The sequence below is a fragment of the Ostrea edulis genome, chromosome 6 (genome assembly GCF_947568905.1).
Source record: "Ostrea edulis chromosome 6, xbOstEdul1.1, whole genome shotgun sequence".
NCBI classification, from domain to species: Eukaryota; Metazoa; Mollusca; class Bivalvia; order Ostreida; family Ostreidae; genus Ostrea; species Ostrea edulis.
The window spans coordinates 71028647-71049660 of NC_079169.1; the positions used below are offsets into that span (position 1 = coordinate 71028647).

General features: G+C 34.1%; 1 protein-coding gene across 1 annotated transcript in view; it reads right to left on the minus strand.

Annotated features, from left to right (window-relative positions):
* Positions 1-20297, minus strand: part of LOC125683627 (MAM and LDL-receptor class A domain-containing protein 2-like) — a 202632-nt gene extending 182335 nt beyond the window's left edge. The window contains exons 1-2 of the mRNA XM_056140659.1: positions 19690-20297; positions 744-1050 (exon numbers count right to left, since the gene is read on the minus strand). Coding sequence (XP_055996634.1) covers positions 744-1050; positions 19690-19713 — 331 coding nt within the window. The 5' untranslated portion in view covers positions 19714-20297. The remainder of the gene's footprint in view (positions 1-743; positions 1051-19689) is intronic.
* Positions 20298-21014: the final 717 nt, after the last annotated feature.

Genomic DNA, 21014 nt, shown 5'->3' on the forward strand with positions numbered 1-21014 from the left:
TGCATTTTTTTTAAATATATATATATATATATTTTTTTTGCAAATGATCGCTCTTCATCACCTGATAAAACAACAAAGAAAAACTTTTCATTGTTTGCATCTATATTTTTATGTATTTTTTATTAATATAAACTAGATTTGAGTACTCGGATATCATATCCTTGACCCATTCGTTACTTTTAAAACCGAAACAGCCACTACCCTTTGACCTTGATGACGCTCCATAGTTGGTAATGATTACGCGGACAGGTGTACAAAACAAAACCCGGGTGCAAAAAATCATGTATTCATTGTCGAGGATGATTCAGGCAATGTCATTTTCAAAAGAAATATAAGAGAATGTAAATATTGCATACTATATTATGCATTTCAAATTTTACATAAGTTTCTTAAGCATTGTAAATTATTTTTCATTACCCTACAGAGAACATAAAATTATGTGCGGCATAACAATTAACTAACCAGGAGTTGCAAGGAAAACTCTTCCAAAAATTTTCAAGTACCAACAGATCGCCCTCTAATTGTTTCCCAGTCACGTGAATTTAATATATTTTTCTTTCATCGTTATTTTTATCTTGATCTAATAATCAAATATCATTCAATATCCTTTCGTTATTAATTGAATACCTTAATTGTAAGCTTGTACGTGTATTTCAAAGTATCCCAGAACAACAAAAGACCCAACTGAACTTTTTTCTGTCACAATCAATTAATTCAGATGGCTTACAATGAAAACCACTCACTTTGACTAGTTAGGAAGATAACGACACCGACACCTGCAGCGATTGCCAGAATGAATACTATTGCAACTATTGCCCAAACAGTTCGTGTCTTTCTGCTGGACCAGGAACTGCTTGTATCCCGCCTGTGTTTGTGCAGACGTTCTTCTGATCCTCCATCTGTCCAGCCGCTATGCTGGACTGAGGGTAGATATCCTGCATGCACACCCAGAGCGGACCGTCCCACTTTATGGGGGTTTGGGTATAATGCATTGTCGTAGTAGTCTCTTGTAGGAAAAAAGTTGGGATCTTCTATATAATCACCACGATACTGAAAGACAAGGTGAAAATAGCTAGAGATAAAATAACATGTTTTTAAAGATCGTTTAATCAAAGGATCGTCCAACATGCTTTCATTGATGTGCTTTGTAATTTTAAAACAAGAAAGTGAAAATAAAATTCAAAATTTGAACATCGACAAAATTACCATTAAAAATGGGGAATAAAATCCAGTTTATCTCTCTTCCTTCAATATTCTCCCACCTCTCTTTTTCAAGCTATACATGTATTTGCTATAGGTGTTTATCGATAAAATGAAAAGTTGGACCTTTTAAGGCTACACCAGAAAGATTTGATATGGATGAAAAGTGGAGGATATGTACAACAATATTTTGAAGTTGAAAACTTTCAAATTTACTAATATTTAGTCAAAAAATGCAGTTTTAGTAAAAAGCAATCTGCAGTTTTTTTAAATCCGCCGCTGGACTTGAACCCGCTATCTACAGTTCAGCAGTCGACGTGCTAACCTACTGAGCTACTCAGGTAGGATTGTTTTTACATGAATAGACAAATATTGCAGATATTTATATTTTCATCCATGTTTTAAAAGGAAGTCAGCCATTATGACAATGTAGAGTACCTCCTTAAATTGTGTATACACGCTACACACCAGGCGTCGGGACCATTTAAATCACACGGTATCATAATCCAACGCTTAGGATCTATACTGATTCAAGGTAGTTCTTCCTGGTATAGGTACACGGAAGCATGTTAATCCGAATAATATACATCAAAATAACAGTTGTTCACTTTTTAAAACTTGACCATAAGCATGCAATACATACCGTATGACACTGCATATAGAGGGCAGATACTCAGTACAATACATGTTGTGACTAATTAAGTCACCATGAATTTATTTACTTTATTTGTATTGAAGTTATTAGAAAAATTAAAAAATTGTAATAACAAGAATAGATATGGGTTATCCCATATCCAAGATATTCGACTTTTAATTTACTTGAATTTTCACTATGCTCAGCTGATCTCTAAGAAAAGACTGCACTTGTTATGAAACTGGTGTATAGTCCTTCATATCCGTAGCAAATACCGTCACCAGTCTTTTGTCACTAGCAAACAGTGCACACACCGGTGCTTGCAAGACATATGAAAAAATGGATAGATGGCACAAATATGGTACAAAAATATTTATGCTTTTTTGTCGAACGATAAAGAAGGAAATCAAGGAAGTTGGGGATTAGCAAATTTATTAAAATACAGCAGAAAAGTATAGCTTTAAAAATACTACATGAGAATGCGTATACCTATTAATACAACTTATTGGGGCACATACTTTGTGCAGGCTTAATTTTTGCTAAAAATGATCATTTTTATCACAAAATTTCCCTATCAAACCAGTCTTATTTCATCATTCTTCCCAAATTTTTCCTTTTATATCTGTATGGAAATTCAAAGCAAAGACATGAAAAAATTGAAATCTCTCGGAATAAATACAATTGTACTCTAATTTTTACCATGTAACAAATTAATGTGAACTTTAGAATGGCAAAAACAAGAAGGATTGATGTAATCTACACTTTCTCCAAATTTTGTGTATGGTATAACCTTAACAGCAAAGAACCCCTTAAAAAATAAATAGACATGTATATGTCACACTGAATACATTGCAAATATCTTCAGACTGGTTACCTTCACCTTCTAATTGTGGTCCGAACCCAGGTGTTGAGTGTTGTATACGCATTCCGTCATTAAACAACGAGAAACCCCCACATAAATTAATGATTAACATTCTCTCTCAGAAGAAATTGTATGATAATTAACGAACAATATTCATCAAAGTAATATAATTGTTGCAATAGTATAATCAATCGTGAAAAAATTTTCAATCGAAGAATGACCTATATTTCGTGAAAAGACTGAGGAGGCAGCTAGCGTAGGAATATGAACACTTCTTATGTACATTTCTGGGGGGAAAGTGATTTTTCTTAAAAACATTTGACTTTAATTTTGTTTTCTCCCACGTATTACATACACATCGATATTTTATACATTTGTTGTAATCCTGTATCTGCTGATCATGAATGGAACTATATTTTTTCAGAGCAATTGTGTGAAGAGTACCTGAATCCAGTAATATATCTTGAATAGATAGTATGCACTGATCGAATATATTAAAAATGGAGAGTGTTTATCAACTCAGATAACAATATTCACGATAAGTAATGACAAATGTATTCTGCAATGATTGCATAACCGAGAGAGGGAAAGAATTATTTATGCTTGCTTTCAGTTACAGCGCTTATTTCAGAGAGAGTCACTTCAGTAATTCTATTCAATTTCACGCAGAGAGAGTCACTTCAGTAATTCCATACGGTGTTATGTTTTAACACAGAAGCTTTGAAAATGTAATCTCGGCTGAGATTCGGCTTGGCTGAATATTTGGACTGGCGCCTTTACCGAATCTCGGAACGGTCTTTCATAATTCATGTCTGGAAAATTACTTTCAGCTTCGGTCAGTTCTAGCAATTAATGTGCACTTATTTAATACTGCTGTTCGCTTCAAGTAAGTGATTTGACTATCAAACTAACTCTCTATCACTATTAATTTTGTATTGCTTATCGTTTAGGTATAAAAATCCAAAATGAAAATATGCATTAAGTTTTCCGTTCAAATGAAGACTTTCATGATACAATATTTTATCTCCTGAAATTGAAGAGTTCCTATAGTCTGTATTATCTATTTACTGATACACTATATCTCTACATACCGTCTTGTATATCGCTAATTTAAAAAACAAACTATTGGAACTCTTCAATCTCGGGAGATAAAATATTGCGCCATTGAAGTCATAATTAGAACGGAAAATTTAGTAATAGTTTATTTTATGGAATTTACATACTTCGACGGTAAGTAATGCAGCATTAATAGTGATACAGATTTGGTTTAATAGTCAAGTAACTTATTTGAAGCGAACAGCAGTGTAACCTAAGTGCACATTAATTGCTAGAATCGGCCGAAGCTGAAAGTAAATTTCCAGACATGAATTATGAAGGACTGCTCCGAGATTCAATGAAAGCGTCAGTCCAAATATTCAGCCAAGCCGAATCTAAGACGAGATTACTAAAACTGATATTGGGATAAAAGTAAATGTACATATGAATTTAATTTTTTTTCTCTCAAAAATTGTCGAATTATTATATTGTATGTTATGAATAATATGTTTTTGACATTTGTAAACGACAGCCGGAATAGCGCATCACAATCTCATTCTGTTTCTACAACAGTAAAAAATGTCACATCGATATCAAAGTCCTCGCGTTCAGTTGTCCTTCACTGCCAGCAATCCTCGATATCATTTCTACCTTGATATAGGGAGAGGGCTTAAATAGGCTATCCCTGCTGCCCGATCCCATTCACTTTGTGAATAAAATATAGTTTAAATTAAATATCATTTCTACGAAAATTGTCAAGGATTACGTTACAAGTACATGTATTGATCATGCTTTTCTTATCGTAGTGGATCTTGGGTAATCTATCTCGGTTTTAATTCTATTATGAAAGTAGTAAAAACCATCGGGGATTTCCTGAAGGATGTGATATAATTGGATTGTGGGATCAGTCCAACATTCATATTTACCCCAAATTTCTTTAAGCTCTGTTGGATAGCAATATTCCCATACCCCGTTTACAAATGATGTGTATAAAGGAGTGTGTATTTTTATTTGGTGTTATAATTCCACGTTTGAGATTTGCTAATAGAATACGCAATATACACATCTAATACAACAACTACGTAAACACCATTAACGCCGTAATTTAAGCGATAAAACTGAAACACCGGATTCTAAAAAGTGAATATTAAAATCAAGCGGAGGAAGTACAAAAAGCACAGTTCCGACTACTAATATTTGATTCAAATGAGTTTTTAAAACAAAAAAGCAATGTTCTTAAAAGTGTCTGACAGAGAATTCCAAAGTTTACCTGATTCATATATAAAAAGTAGAGTTTAATGACTAACAGTAATTAATCTCGTTAGACATAAATCCTATATATAATACAAATTCAGAGTCTGGCAAACACAGACTACTGCAAATATCAGAGGTAGGAACAGGTGTCTAGGATGAGTAAATATCCCCTGTTGACCCGCCACGAACCCTCTAGATTAGTTAAACGGAGTAATCCGTAGTCAAAATCAGTAAGTAAAAAACGGCCTAATTGGTATGAAACACGCTAGACAGCATTTGAGTTTGACCCAAATGACAACTTGTATGTACAGGCATAGGCCTATGCAAGTAAGATCATTATAACGACCAGAGAATTTGCGAAATGCTGACATTAAACGAGGCTGTTAAAAGCCCTACCACAACATCAACTAGTTATCTTGTCAAACATACACCACATACATGTATCAAAAACAATATGGCGTTTCTTTAATTTGAATAACATTGTGGATATAAGATGGAAATTTTTTAATCTTAAAGCATTATGTGGCCATTACTCTTATGCGTCTGGGTTTAAGACAAGGTAATTTTGAGTTTTGAAGAAAGATAGATCTAGCTGTATGGGGTTTTGTGATCATTGTAGTTTTTGAAATCATTGTATATGGATCGTACCCTACCCCGTCAGTTTGTTTTGTTCTCGTTTGTGACAGAAATGCCAAATTGGAAAAATTGTAATCAACATGGAGAATATTTATCAATTTGAATGAAAATATCTAATATAGAGAGGGAGATTAACAATTAATAATGATTATTAGCACAGAAGCTCTGAAAATAATATAAATGATATAGATAACTTAATTATACGTATTCCCCCATAAAGTGTCGTTTTTCTTGTTATGTACGCAATTATAAATGTTTAAGCTTTACTGATAAGTAAGCCACACTCATCACAGTCTATTCCTACAAAATAAATCTTAAAGTCAGCACAAAGGTTATTTCTACGAGAAATTGCCGAAGACTACCCCCGATTTTACTTTTATTATGAAACAGCGAAAACGTAAAAACCATCGGGGATTTCCCAGAAGATATTGATACAACAAATTCAAACATTGTGGAATTTGACAAACATTCGTGTTTACATCCAATGCGTCCAATTACAGATGTTATTTAATATCAATTATCCGATAAACAGTTTACATGCTCTCATATACTCGCCAGCGTTTTTGTAGATTTATTTCATCTTTTTAATATTTCCTGTTTTAAGCCTTGCATTGTTATGCAGTTTATACATTGGAGACCCTGAAAAGGGATTTCGAACCGTACTACGTAGCTTTACAGAAAATCTGAGGGGAATCCCCATTGCCATACATGGCTACCCAGCAAGTTCAATAAAGGGACAGGACAGTAGAACATTACATAATGTATCATAAATCTATATATAGTGATGCTCAAACGTGTGTAAAGGTGCTTCACGGGTGCACCCCCTCCGGTTACTTTTTATTTCTTATTACGTATTTGTTTAATTCTTTTATTGTTTGGAACTCCCCGATTCCCTTGTCCTACAGAATGGGTTGTATTGACAAAGGCTGTAGTAAATAGAGGTGGAATGTTTACAGGGACATGTAGGTGCTCGCTAAATGCGAACTTGACTAGAAGTGCAAGCATGATTAAGCAAATGAAGAAGTATTCTTTAATTAAAACGATTTTGTGCAAGAGATACATGTACATATTTCTGTCAAACACAAGCAAATCTACGTCTTTACACCGGTACATAAAATTTTAAAAAAACGGGCGAATTTCCCCAATTAATCACATTTATTCGTGTTTTTATAACGTATATATATATATATTATTACTACAGTAACTTGATCCGAAGAGTCGGATCACGTCGAGTTGACAGGCGCGGATCATCAGATCACACGAGACGCGAAGCGTCGAGTTTGATCTGATGATCCGCGCCTGTCAACGAAACGTGATCCAACTCTTCGGATCAAGTTACTGTAGTAATGATAAATTTATTATATACCCCCTTCTGCATTTTAAATCCACATTTCTAAGATAATAAATGTAATCCAAACTATCAAAAACACAGACATACTATGAAATTATGTTTTGTGTACGCAGTTTCGTTTGTGACGCGTTCAATATTTTCCACAAATAACGTTGCGTTGATGCATTGTGACGTCATTGTGACGGCATCAGTTTCAGAGGATACTGATACGGAATCAGAAAACCACAGTGTGGTGATCCGGAAAACCGGATCACACGCTGTGAAATCCACAGTATCAAAGAACGATACATTGATGGGTATATAATAAAGCAAATTATCACTATTTGTCATTAATACTTAATTGTTTTTATTTATATTTGATATTAGGTTTTATTAATTGTTTCCCGTGTTAGTTATTTCTGACTTTTTCAGGATAATAGCTCAGGCACTTGGCACGCCCTCCCTCGATACCGCGAAATGCGTTGAATTCCGTACAATACGTATTGTAAAGACTTTTACATAAATCTATTCTTTTTCATGATTCCTTTACCATTAATGTAATAAATTGCAAAATAACTCGATCGTTACACACCATATGATATATAAATTGTACATATTTTGTAAAAAAAAAAAAAAAAAAAAAAGAAAAAAAAAAATTAAAAAATTAAGAATAATTTTTGTGTGTGACTGTCTTATCGAAAGAAAATAACATTCAGCGAGTTTTCTTGTTCAACTCCATATATATTTCGCTTGCTGAGTGTCTATGCACATATCAGTAGAATGCTCCTCTGTATTATCTTCATGATGAAAATATCTAACTACACCTAATGCATGAATTATGATTTTTTGCCAGTTTACTTTATGGATGGCAATTTCAAGATTAAACTACAGAATTCTATATTTGAAAAAACCTTTTTTAAAAATTCTTGTTCAGCGACAATGGTTTAGTTTTTGAGCCGTGAGAAAGATCATATACCTCTGGTTTGTCCAGGGGTACGTGTTGCCCAACTCTTTATTTTATATTGCTTATAGGAGTTATGAGATTGATCACTGTTCGTTATCTTCGCCTTTCATACACAACTTTTTAAACAAAATAAGCATTAAAAAACAACAACAAAGAACTGTTGGTAATTTTTGCTTATTCACTGTAAGGAAGTGATCTATAATTGTTGCAGGTTTATTTACATATTTTGCAGTTCAACATATTTAAAAATAGATGTGCGATAAATAGAAATCCACTTTGAGCTATATTCTAATGCAGACCCTTCTCGTAAATCCGGTAAATGAAAAGGTGAAGATAACAAACAGTGATCAATCTCATACCAGGTAAATCATCCAGACATTACAAAATTAAAAGTAGGACAAACACGGGCCCCTGGACACACCTGAAGTGGGATCATGTGCCTTCTAGGAGGAGTAAGGAGTAAGGAGGAGTAAGCATTCCCAGTTGACTGGTCACACCCACCGTGAGTCCTGTATCTTGGTCAGATAAACGGAGTAACCGTAAATGAAAGGTTACAAGTTTCTTTTTTCATTCTTTTTCCCGACAATCAGAAGTAAATTGTCACAATTTTGCATACGTGTATTATGAGATTTTACACGTAAAACAACAGGTTCATCGAGTTCTTTAAAAGACCTTACAAAATAAACAGCAGCCTTTCAAAACAAATCATCTTGATGAGAGAGAATGAGAGAAAGATTGAGAGAGATTTTAAATTTTTTTCCGATTAAATTTAGACAACCTACTGTACGTATATTACAGAATATTGTACGCTAAATATGTGTTCATATATTTACAGCAAAGGGGCATAGGCGCGATATGAGCTGAATTCCGCGAAAATGTAGAACTTACAACTCTTTGTTATGAAAACGAATAAAGTTGCACCATACTACTGTAAGTATACTAACAATATGGCAGCTCATATGCCTCTGTTATTTTGATTATATGGGTGATATGATATACCTCTGGTATTTTGATGATATGGGTGACATGATATGCCTCTGGTATTTTGATAATATGGGTGGTATGATGTGCCTCTGGTATTTTGATTATATGGGTGATATGATATGCCTCTGTTATTTTGATTATATGGGTGACATGATATGCCTCTGGTATTTTGATGATATGGGTGACATGATATGCCTCTGGTATTTTGATGATATGAGTGGTATGATGTGCCTCTGGTATTTTGATGATATGGGTGATATGATATGCCTCTGTTATTTTGATTATATGGGTGATATGATATACCTCTGGTATTTTGATGATATGGGTGGTGCATTGTATGATGTGCCTCAGGTATTTTGATGATATGGGTGGTATGATATGCCTCTGGTATTCTGATTTTATGGGTGATATGATATGCCTCTGGTATTTTGATGATATGGGAAACATACTATTAGAAACAAATTCCTTCAACTTATCAATTTCTCTAAAAAGACTAAACTCACATAAACTTGCCATAGTATAGTTTCTTGAATTTACGGGTTCGGTGTAAATAGAATATGACAACAGTTGTCACTGCAAATTTTGTATTTACACCAAACCAGTAAATTCCAAAATAACAACATGACAATATACATACAGTGTGAGGTATCATGAAAATCGATGAATGAAAAATCATTGAATGAGGAGGACCGAAATAATTCTATATCGATAGCGCATGTAGGGTTTTTGAAAATTGGCAAATAAAAAATATAAATATTAAAACCAAAATCAAATATTTTTTCCATATTTTACAATTTGGAAGATGTGTCCCCCCCCCCCCTTAATATATGAATCTAACATTAGAGTTCTGTAGGTATAGATAGAAAAGATTAGATTAAGGAGTTTGGAAGTTTTGGTTAGAACAACCGAACCCTTTGTTTTCTTGGTAGTTTGATACATATATTTTCACTCTCTTTCGTACATGTAACTTTAGGAAAATTACCCTTTCTGGCATATTTCATTTTTACAAATAAAATCCGCAACATGAATACGTTTGTAGATTCTATTTGTAAAAATGAAATATGTCAGAAAAGACTTGCTTAAAAGTTATGTAAGTTTACTGCTCCAGCTCCATTTTGAAATTTTCTAACTTGCACCCTGCAGACCTAAAGAAGGTAACTTTTTCTTTAACTTCAGCTGAGTTCTATTCTTCAAAATCGACATCATAGAGAAACTCTAGAACGCGAGAAAATCTCGTTACATGAGCACAAGTTTTGTAAAGCAAAATCTATAAAACAGCAATAATGAAATAAAAGCCTCCAGAAAACTACCTGAACCAGTGAGAGGTTTTTCAGCAAATCTTTAAAAAACACCGGATTATCACTGCAGCTTTATAAACATGTCATCAATGGTACATAAACAACCTATAGACGTATTGACAGTCCTCTCGTCGAAGGTGATGAGAGATACATAATGGAAGAATGAAGAATATCACGTTTATGTGTAAATGCTAAACACATCAAAGAGAAATCTCAGAACATGTTCACATGATCAGCAGTAGTTTTTCAATACTGTGATTAAAGAAGCCAGAAAATTCGTTTCTCTCATTACAAGTTGTTCTTCGTGATTTAATAAATGGTCACCTCAGGGTTGTGTTGATGACCTGGCTGCACTCATACATGTATCAGACACACAGAGTGGCCTCTAACTGGAACCGGCACCTCCTGTACAACACCCAGGCACGGGGGCTAGGTATCACAGAGTTCAGGGCTAGGTATCACAGAGTTCGGGCCAAGAACCGGCTTAGCTCCTGTGTACCCAGGTGTGATTCAATGTATCACTCTACAAACAGCCAAATATAATTAATGAAGTTTCTGAAGTAGAAATTTACCGTTGACAATGGGCTCTTTTTCGCAAAAATAATTTGAAATCCATCATTGGAAAAGAGTAACCGCATATCTGGCGGGAAATTATCAAACGGGCCATTTATATTGTACTTGATGTACCTTTACCAGTTTGCATCAATGAATTATCAAGTCCTGTGTGAATTCTGAAACAAATTGTCGACCGAAGAAACAACAAAATGTCAGGACTAATGAGGTTTACCAAGAATAATTCCGGGGAGTAGTGTACAAATAATCACAATATTTCAGTGGTTGACATGGTTGTTGGTGTGTCTGCTGGTGACATAATACTGTCAGATATGTGTACGTCCTTCTTGTTCGAGTCACATACACCGTTCTTCTATGTCACCAACATTCAGGTCAACTTTAATACAGGTGTAACAGTATATATCAGGGGCGGATCCAGGAATTGCGGTTACTGAGGACACCACTTTATAAGGCAGGGGGTCTGGATTTTACAGATTTTATAGGGCTTGAAATATTTCTCCTATTTAGTCATTTGTACTATTTTCTATCATTTTTAATAAGGTTAAATTAATAAAATGACGCAAATTTTAAGGGTTTTTGGAAAAAATTAAAGCTGTATGGTCCGAATTACAATATTTTTTTCCATCTCGTAAAAACGCTATTAAATCATCGCACGTATGTAGTTATGAGACTGTACGACATATCATAAATTATTTCACCTGTTTTAAACCAAATAATTTGATTTTAAATCGATGTTTACAAATAACCGCTTCACTCTGCCATTTCTAGTGACAGTCACGTGACCAGTTCAAACTTTCAGATCATCGGTGGTCTTATCTGTGTAAAGCTATGTATTTTGTTATAACAGTACCGTACCATAAGTTTAATAGAAATAAAAATATCAAACACCTCTTAGTAATTCGTTGTTTTACGCACTTTCAGCCTTAAAACTTGACAGTTGCGTATGAGTTAATACATCATGTTGGGATTCCCCTGACGCGCGTGGGTCTATTTATAGACGTCTATTATGCGAGGATTTATATATGTACCCACTATATTTACTTTCTAAATAATATTCGCACTGTTTTCTTTTACATGCAGATGTTTTCAAGCATGTAATTAAGGGAAAGTTAATAACTTTATAAAGTAATTAATCTGCTTTAAAGTAATTATGTACAAAAATAATACATGAACATCGGGTCATACAGCTTTAAGTTCTCCCAATGAAGTAATGATACCACGATTTACCTTAAATTTGAAAAACTGTATATCTAAACTGTCATTCAATACGGTTGCGCTTGTAACACTGTACATGTCTATGTAGATAGATCTCCTAGCATCATATTAAGCTGTTTGTTACCTAGTTATAATAGGTTTGTAATTATGTATGTCCATAGAGGATCTTTGATTGATGAATAAATACATATAATATACATGTACGTTGTAGTCACACATAATGCAAAATGTACATGGAATTGTACGAATCTTGGTTGATCGAAGCGCAAAATTTATCGGTCCATTTTTTTTAATTTTTTTTTGCATTTGTTCGATTGCTACGGGGAAAAAATCATTGTGAATATGATTTGAAATTCGCGGCAAAAACGCCAAAAATTAAAAACAAATGGCTAAGAAAAATTCTGAAAAATCTTATGATCCCTTTAAATTTTTTCGAACCTTTCGAGTACTTATGAACGATAAATTTGCCGAATTTATTGTGAAGACTGCGTGTTGTAAATGTTTACACGTGTCCTTGAAATGAGTGAACGCATTGCAAATGGAACAACTACACAACGCATGCGTGGCGAATTAAATAAATTCACTTTCTCTCTTCGACAGACGTCTTCAGTTCATAATTTTCTTCCAGAAAATTAAGGTTTTTTTTTTTTAGACTTCTTACTTTATACATGCTCATCATGCACAGTGGCAGGAGAACGGTAAACAGCACGGTGTGTCACAATAGAACGTGGAGAAACAGCTGATATTGCCTCTTATCCTGCAGCCTCTGTCGCGGAAGACGAAACGTATTCGACAGAGGGAAAGATGGGTTATCTAACTTATTTTATATCTTTTCGGTCACTCTTGCGACACTGCGTGCAAATAATATTTGCCACTGAAATCGCTAGGAATTGGCAAGACAATCTTAGAGTCGTGATAAGCCGTTTAGATGCTTTCCCTCTTTTAAAAGGGGGGGGGGGTAGTTTAAAAAAAAATCAGTCTGTTTGCTTTATCTCTTATGAATTCGTAAACATTTTTTACAACTTTTTGTTCGCATTCATGTGGTACGCTTAAAGGAAATTCCAAGACAGGTGATAATATAACAAAACCGTACAAAAAGTCTTCGTGTTTGGAAAAAAGCAACCTCTTTGGGTGTTATCAGCACAATGTGTGTGTGGAGGAGGGGGGGGGGGGGGGGTTGCGTGCGTGCGTGTGTGTTAAATGATAAATATTGATACATTTCTTTGTATTAATACTAAATCAAACGTATATATGTGCTTGTGTAACTTTTTGAAAGTATTCAATTCCTAAGCAATCTGTCAGTCAATAAGTTGTGATTGCCACTGAATAGAGCACGACTACATTACCGGAAGAAGAAGAAAAAAAGAGAGGAGGTACGGCAGCGTCCTTCAGCGGTGTACATTACCATTTCAACGTTATTGTTTAGTGTGACACTGTTTCAATGTTTTTAAAAAATTCACTATAGGAAAATCATAATGGAATGTAAATGCATTTTCATATTTAAAAAATTATCTTAGTGTTTTTTATTTTATTTTATTTATTTATTTTCTTTCTTTTTTTGCAAGGTCTATTGCGAAGAATGTTTTATATTGTAAAAAATAACAAGAAATCACATGGAAATCAGTTGCTTGGCTTAGACTTATCATTTACTAATTACAAAACCGATATTTATAATGAAATATACTTATCAATACATCCATATATTTTATCTGGTAAAAAAACAAACATTTTCTACACAATACAAGTTATAAAAGCAAGTCTTAGATTTAAAAAAAAAATCTATCTTGGTCTGTCTTAATTTGCCAAGCTTTAATAGAATATATTTACGGCAAAATTGCCCCTTCATAAGAATATCATATCAATGATGAAATAAATGAATAAAAATAATAATTTGAAAATGAAATAAACGAAATGTGAAAAGTTTCTTCATGGTCAAAATGTTAAAAAAGTTATTTCAAATTTTACTGCGTAGTGTAATTTTGATATAATCACCTCCCGGTTTTGTATGCATTTATTGTCAACAGGTTTTTCCATCATTGCTTTAAAGTGTAATACCTATTTTTAGCTAAATTTAAACCCATGGCACGCACATAACCTTTGAATTTAATGATTTTATCTACGACTTGTATGATGAACTAGGGTAGAAGAATGCATATCTTGTATCAGCAATGTGTGTGATGAATGTGAAAAATTTGCGCAGAGATGCGGAGCAAAGGAGCGAAAGGGATGGGGTATTGGGGTTTAATATTTTTTGTGCAGTTTTAAAAACTACATTCATTTAATGACGGAGAAACAGCGCTAACTACGTAGGACTTATATAGGATTTGATCTCAAGAAGAGTTTTTAAATGGATTATCTATTTCTTAAAAATCACACGATTTCCACATAATCATAGCATTTCGATTTAATCATTTCTATACAACTTCACCAGATTTACAGTTCCGTGGAACGCTAGTGAATTATAAGATGTTCAATGTATTTCATTATAACGCTGTGGTTGGGGAATCAGTTTATAATGCACTTTAAGCTGATATACCCCCCCCCCCCCCCATGTTTTTCTTCTCTCCCGTCCAGTCAGAGTTTGCCTTTAGATATACTCTCTTCCTGCTTAAGTCATATATGTCAAGATGCATTGGTCAAGTGCCCTGGGTTCATCTCAAACCTTATTTCACAATTGCTGAAACATATCTAAAGCAATTGAGGAGATGACCCCTTAACCAAATATATTTCTGCTGCACATATGAAATGCATTGAGTATTCTGATAGGCAAGTGCCCCGGGGTCATATCCCAACCCTCATCGTTTTTTGTTTTGTTTTTGGTGTCTTTTTTTTTGTTTTGTTAAATATCTTTAAAATGGTTGAGATCCTAACCTTTAAAGCAAATATATTCTTGTTGCATATGACACAATCCTTTGAGCACCATGTTTTTGTCTGTCGTTTTCCCATCCATTTGCCGCTCAAGATGAAAAAGAAAATATAAAGGACACCATCAATAATCCCCCCAAAGATGATTTAGCTACTGTAGAAATGTAAGAGGGGTTCTGGCAACCAAATTTTTCTATATAAAGAAGCACCGTCGTTTTTCAACTCCCAATTGGCCCCCAGGGTGAAAATGAAAAGTCTGAAACCTTATCACACATCTATGGGACATCACCAATTATCTTTCAAAGATTATTTGGCTATTGTGTAAAATGTAAGAGGAGTTCCTGAACCAGGGATTTTTTTTGTCGAAAAAACATCGTTTTGACTCCCATTTTGCCCCCGGGTGAAAATGAAAATTCAAAAAACTTAATGCACATCTACAGGACACCATCAATCGTCTTCCAAAACATGATTTGGCTACTGTGTAAAATGTGAGAGTTCTTGGAACCAGTTCAAGACGTAGTTTTCGACTCCCATTTGTCCCCAGGGTGAAAATGAAAATTTTGAAATCTTATTGCATATCTACAGGACACCACCAATTATCCTCCAAAAGTTGATTTGGCTACTGCATAAAATTTAAGCGGAGTTCTGTGAACCATGTTTTTGTATAAAAACGTCTTTTTTTGATAGTAATGTTGAGGGGGTTACGCTAATTTCTGAAGAAATGGAAAATGAGCTAAGTGTATTTTTGAAAATAATGATTATCCTTTATGCCGATGATGCAGTACTTATGTCAAACTCAAAAGAAGATTTGATTGCCTTTTTAAATATTGTGAACAGTGGAAACTTAAAGCAAATGTCGATAAAACAAAAATTATGATTTTATCAAAAGGTAGATTGCCTAGTAACTGTCGTTTTTTTTATGATGGTAAAGAGCTAGATATTGTCAAACATTTTAAGTATCTGGGTGTTTTCTTCTCCAGATCTGTATCCTTCAATGAAACCAAACACTTTTTAGCAAAAAAGACAACAAAAGCTATGTACGGAATCTTTAAAAAGGCGCGAAACCTAAATCTTTCGATTACTGACCAATTGCATTTGTTTGATAAAATTATCATGCCAATGTTCTTATATGGATGCGAAATATGGGGTTTTGGTAATAACGATGTTATTGAGAAGGTGCATTAAATTTTTTTGTAGAATTCTGTTGAATCTGAAGCAAAGTACGCCAAAAATTATGATATATGGAGAATTGGGCAGATACCCATTAGATATCTATATCAAAACCAGAATTATAAATTTTTGGGCCAATATTGTCAATGGGAAAGAAACAAAATTGTCATATCTATTTTATCAGCTTATATATAAAAAACATTTAAATGGTATCGAAATGAAATGGATAAAAAATGTTAAAAGCATTATTGATTGTGGCTTAAGTATTATATGGATATTTCAATATGTACAAAACAAAAGGTGGCTTGTAAACTCATTAAAACAAAAATTATATGATCAATTCCAGCAACAATGGTTGTCAGAATGTAATAATTGCAGCAAAGGTAAAATTTACAACTTGTTTACAAATTCTGAATTTAAATGTCAAAATTACATCTTATCAAATTTGAATATTCATAGAATACGTAAAATTGCAAGATTCAGAACGACAAATCACCGTTTACCAATAGAAACTGGGAGATGGTCTGGTATTCCCAGAGCAGATAGAAAATGTAATTTGTGTTATTCTGAAATAGGCGACGAATTTTATTGTTTTTTTCATGTGAAAATTTAAAAGACTTTCGAAAAATGTACATACCGCAAAAATTTCATCATTGACCAAATATTTTGAAATTTTACGATTTATTTTCTTCTACAAATTTTAAATTGCTGTTGAATTTATCAAGATTTATTGAAACTATAAATGAGGTGGTCAACCCTCCAAGTTGATGTCAATTTGCCAATTATATTTTGTAATATTCATTTTCGTATTTGTATATATATGTACCTCAACTCGCATGTATATATAAATTTTAGTGTGATTGTCTATGTATTTCTCTATGCCATGTTGATTGACTTATGAGAATAAATGAATTGAATTGAAATTTTCCTGATACTAAAATCACAACTGAAGTAAATTTTGAATGCATCTTACAAATAAGAATTTCAAAATATTATACCAATGAAGACATAATTAATGAAAATATATTTCTATAGATAAGAAATAAATTTTATTTTTAAAAATATATGCACTGGTGTGCTAATTTCGCTCTTCGGGAAGTATAGCGGCATGAAGCATTGCCATTGCTGTTCATGCCATCGTAGTTCGGAGTTCCCCGCCGCTAAAATCGATGCACTATATTTATCTGTTACAACGGAGGTGCGTTCAGGAGAAAATGACTATCATAACAATTTGTCTTAAAGGCAAAAACACTGGAATTGTAACTCAGAACAAGAGTGTAGTGTTTTTGTTTCTTGGAATCCATGTGAAGAAAAGATATATTTAAAAACATACGTGTCCCGCCTTGTGTATGGCAATATTGAAAAGGCAACTTTAAATTTAGAATGTCTGTAATCATAGTGAAAAATAACATTATGGTCACCTACTGGTCATGGGGCTTTATGACAAAGGTCTCTAAAGTTTACAGCAATAACGATGACAGACGAATAAGTTTCGATCGGAATTATAGCTCATTCGATCGGAATTATAGCTCATTCAATCGGAATTATAGCTCATTCGATCGGAATTATAGCTCACTTGAGCCTTTCGATCATCGTACTAAAAGATACAGAACTGGTTATTTTCTTTATACCCAAAGCCATTTGACCTACGACCTTGTGATAGTCAAATAATCATATGTGACATTATAAAGACGAAGCAACAGAAATCTTTATCTGAATTGTTCGCCGATATGATTTGTGTTCCCAACTTGGTACCGGTATATGTCATTTTTAACAATTCACGAGGGTTTCAAGCCGACATTCTTCATGAATCATTTTTCAAAAATGGAATTTATTCAATTTCTTAAATGAACTTGAAGAAGAATCTGTTACTATGATAATGTCAAAGATCTTTTTCGTATGTCATTCGTTATCTGAGAAAATAATGTTAACATTAATTTTAAATGGTGTGTTAGAACTACATGTATATGCCGATAACGCAACATTATTTTCAGAACACCATAACGGGTATTAAACCGGTTACATGTGTTTGGGTGAGGTTTCTTTTTATGGATATTGAAAAACATGGTATCTAAAGATTAATAGCTATTAGACACAAATGTCATTTTTAGCGAAGATGTTTTGACTATTATCATATACTGTATAAAAATGCAGGAGAGAAACTGGTCCCTCTATTTGTTGCATGAAAAGTGAAGATAACGAACAGTGATCAATGTCATAAATCCCATAAGCAATACAAAATAGATAGTTGGGCAAACACGGACCTCTGGACACACCAGAGGTGGGATCAGGTGCCTGGGAGGAGTAAACATCCCCAGCATATTAAACAAATAGGGGTCAAGCAATATAATGAAATTCTTACTGCAGTTGAAATCTTCATCACATTCAACTATTGACATGTTTAAAATAAATACTAATGAGCTGTCAATAATGTGCATAAATCTAAATTAAGGTGTTAATTATATCTAAGTGGTATTGTTATCTTCTTAATTCTTAAAAGGGTAGTTAAGTTTCCCTCAACCCTTCTATCCCCGATATTTGATTTTAACAATATTTTATTCACAAAACGAATAGGACTGGGCAGCAGGCACAGCTTATTTTAGCCCTCTCCCTACGTCAAGGTACACATACTGTCACCCCCATGCAGCACTAATGCCAAAATTACCAACGTACAAATACTGGTGTCGTAACGGGAAAGACCGAGCATATACGGTAAAACAAGCTAGATGAATCTTAAAACATTATTGTACAAATCCTACATTTTATACCTATAAATGTACAAAATAGCAGAACATCAATCAAGCAAAATATGTAACCTTATAAGAATCAATATGGAGAAGGTTTAGTTCTTCTTGTTTAAAAACCCTAAACAAATACAAAACCAAAACTAGTTTTTTTTTCCCACGGAAACATGGCTCTTATCTATTCTTTTAATGTGCTCATACATTTGATTGATTGGCTTGAACATAAAATCTCATAACCATACTATATACGTTTCGGGTCTGTCTATTAATATTCTGCCTTCATCAAGTGATCACAAGAATATCGAGATATAAAGAGTCCACGTTGGTGTAATGCATATGAGAATATATTCGTATTTTTCCCCAGTCTAATATTGATTTTTTTTTAAATATTGATTGACATATATTGGGGTAATATGCATAGAGAATGAATAAAACGTTTTTTAAAATCATTCATATCTTCGAGTTTGACCAATATTTCTTTACATTCAATATCTGTATTCAGGTATACTTATTTTCATCTTTGAAATACTTATTCGTTTATAGATAAAATGCACATCGTTGGTTGTTTTTTCTTCCAAATTTTAAATTCCATAGACTGGACGTGAAAATCGAGGCGGATGGTGGTAACGACAATAGAATGAGTGAATCAAACGATGCTCAGGTAAATTATAGAGTATTCATTTACACACCTAGCCCCGTCCTGCGAAGAAAGCGACAGAAACGAGAACTCATGACAATAGCGATCCAAACAATGACTGCCTCCTAGGATTAATGGATCTGGCCTAGTCTTGACTTAGTATAAAACTTTGTAGAACGAATGTAGTATTTTCATCAACAATATTCTTTTCTAATAGTCGTCAGTCAGTTAAACTCTAAAAAATCAATACACTGATTGAAGCAGACGAGATTTGTAATAAATACTTACCTTTCGATGTCTGTGTCTGTCCATTGTTCAATCCAATCGATTCATTTCATTAAAAAGTACAAAGTTACGAAATTCTAAACTGAACCGGTATAAATAATCCAGAGAACTTCACGGAAGCTGTCACCGGTCTGTTTGAGTTTCGCGGCGCAATTACCCTTTCATGAGAATAATTCAACAATTTAGTTCGGGCGATTCTAAATGCGCATTCATGCAGAAATTAGACCTTCCCAAAGAACTTTAAATACACAACAACAAATGTGATACTGTCGCATCGTTCTGAGAGGGGTATTGCCACTGTCCTGCGGGTCTCTCACCTCAACCCGAATTGTCTTATATATATATGCTTTATTTTTATGTACTTCAAAAACAATTGATTTCCTCTACATATTATGTAAAACTGCCAAGTTCAAGTTCTTTATAACCGTATGCCTTACGGTTCAAAGCTTGCCAACCTATTGAATCTGTGTAACATTGCGCAATTCTTTCTGGGATTATATACACACGTTTCGGTCATTGCCCTGACCAGTAAATTGATGCTTACCACGAACACACACATCTTAGAAGTGGAACGGACTCACCAAATAGTGTTCTTACAGAGTTAACAGTACATAGTGCTTGCAAAGTAAGGATTTAAACATATTGTATTGTAGATACATAAAAGGACGTGAAGCAAGATCTGAACACTTCCTGGTTTTACAAGTATAACAAAGTTAATGACATACACGAGGCTTAAATGACTTATTGATCACCTAAAGTATTACTAGCCCCAAAGGCTGCGAAGACTATAATAATTTTCCTGCTCCGCTTTCTCTAAATTTTAATTTTCAATAAGAGGCGACTAAATAGGGTGGTCCTTCGGATGGGACCGCAAAAACCGAGGCCCCGTGTCACAGCAGGTGTGGCACGATAAAGATCCCTCCCTGCTCAAAGGCAGTAAGCGCAGAGTATAGGCCTAAATTTTACAGCCCTTCACCGGCAATGGTGATGTCTCCAAACGAGTGAAATATTTTCGAATGGGAAGTTAACAGTATACAATCGATCAATCATTTATGACTCATTTGAGAATTTCTCACTCAGATAAGGACATCAGTTTTAAGTGAACCGCCACAGATTTTAAAGTGAACCGCCACAGATTTTGACCTTTGCATGGCGCTTTCGGCAATAGCAGTCAGGATCCTTTATCTTTCGACAGTAGCAGTCAGGATCCGTTATCTTATCGCAGTAGCGGCCATGATCCGTTATCTTACGACAGTAGCGGCCAGGATGCGTTATCTTACGACAGTAGCAGCCAGGATCCTTTATCTTACGACAGTAGCAGCCAGGAT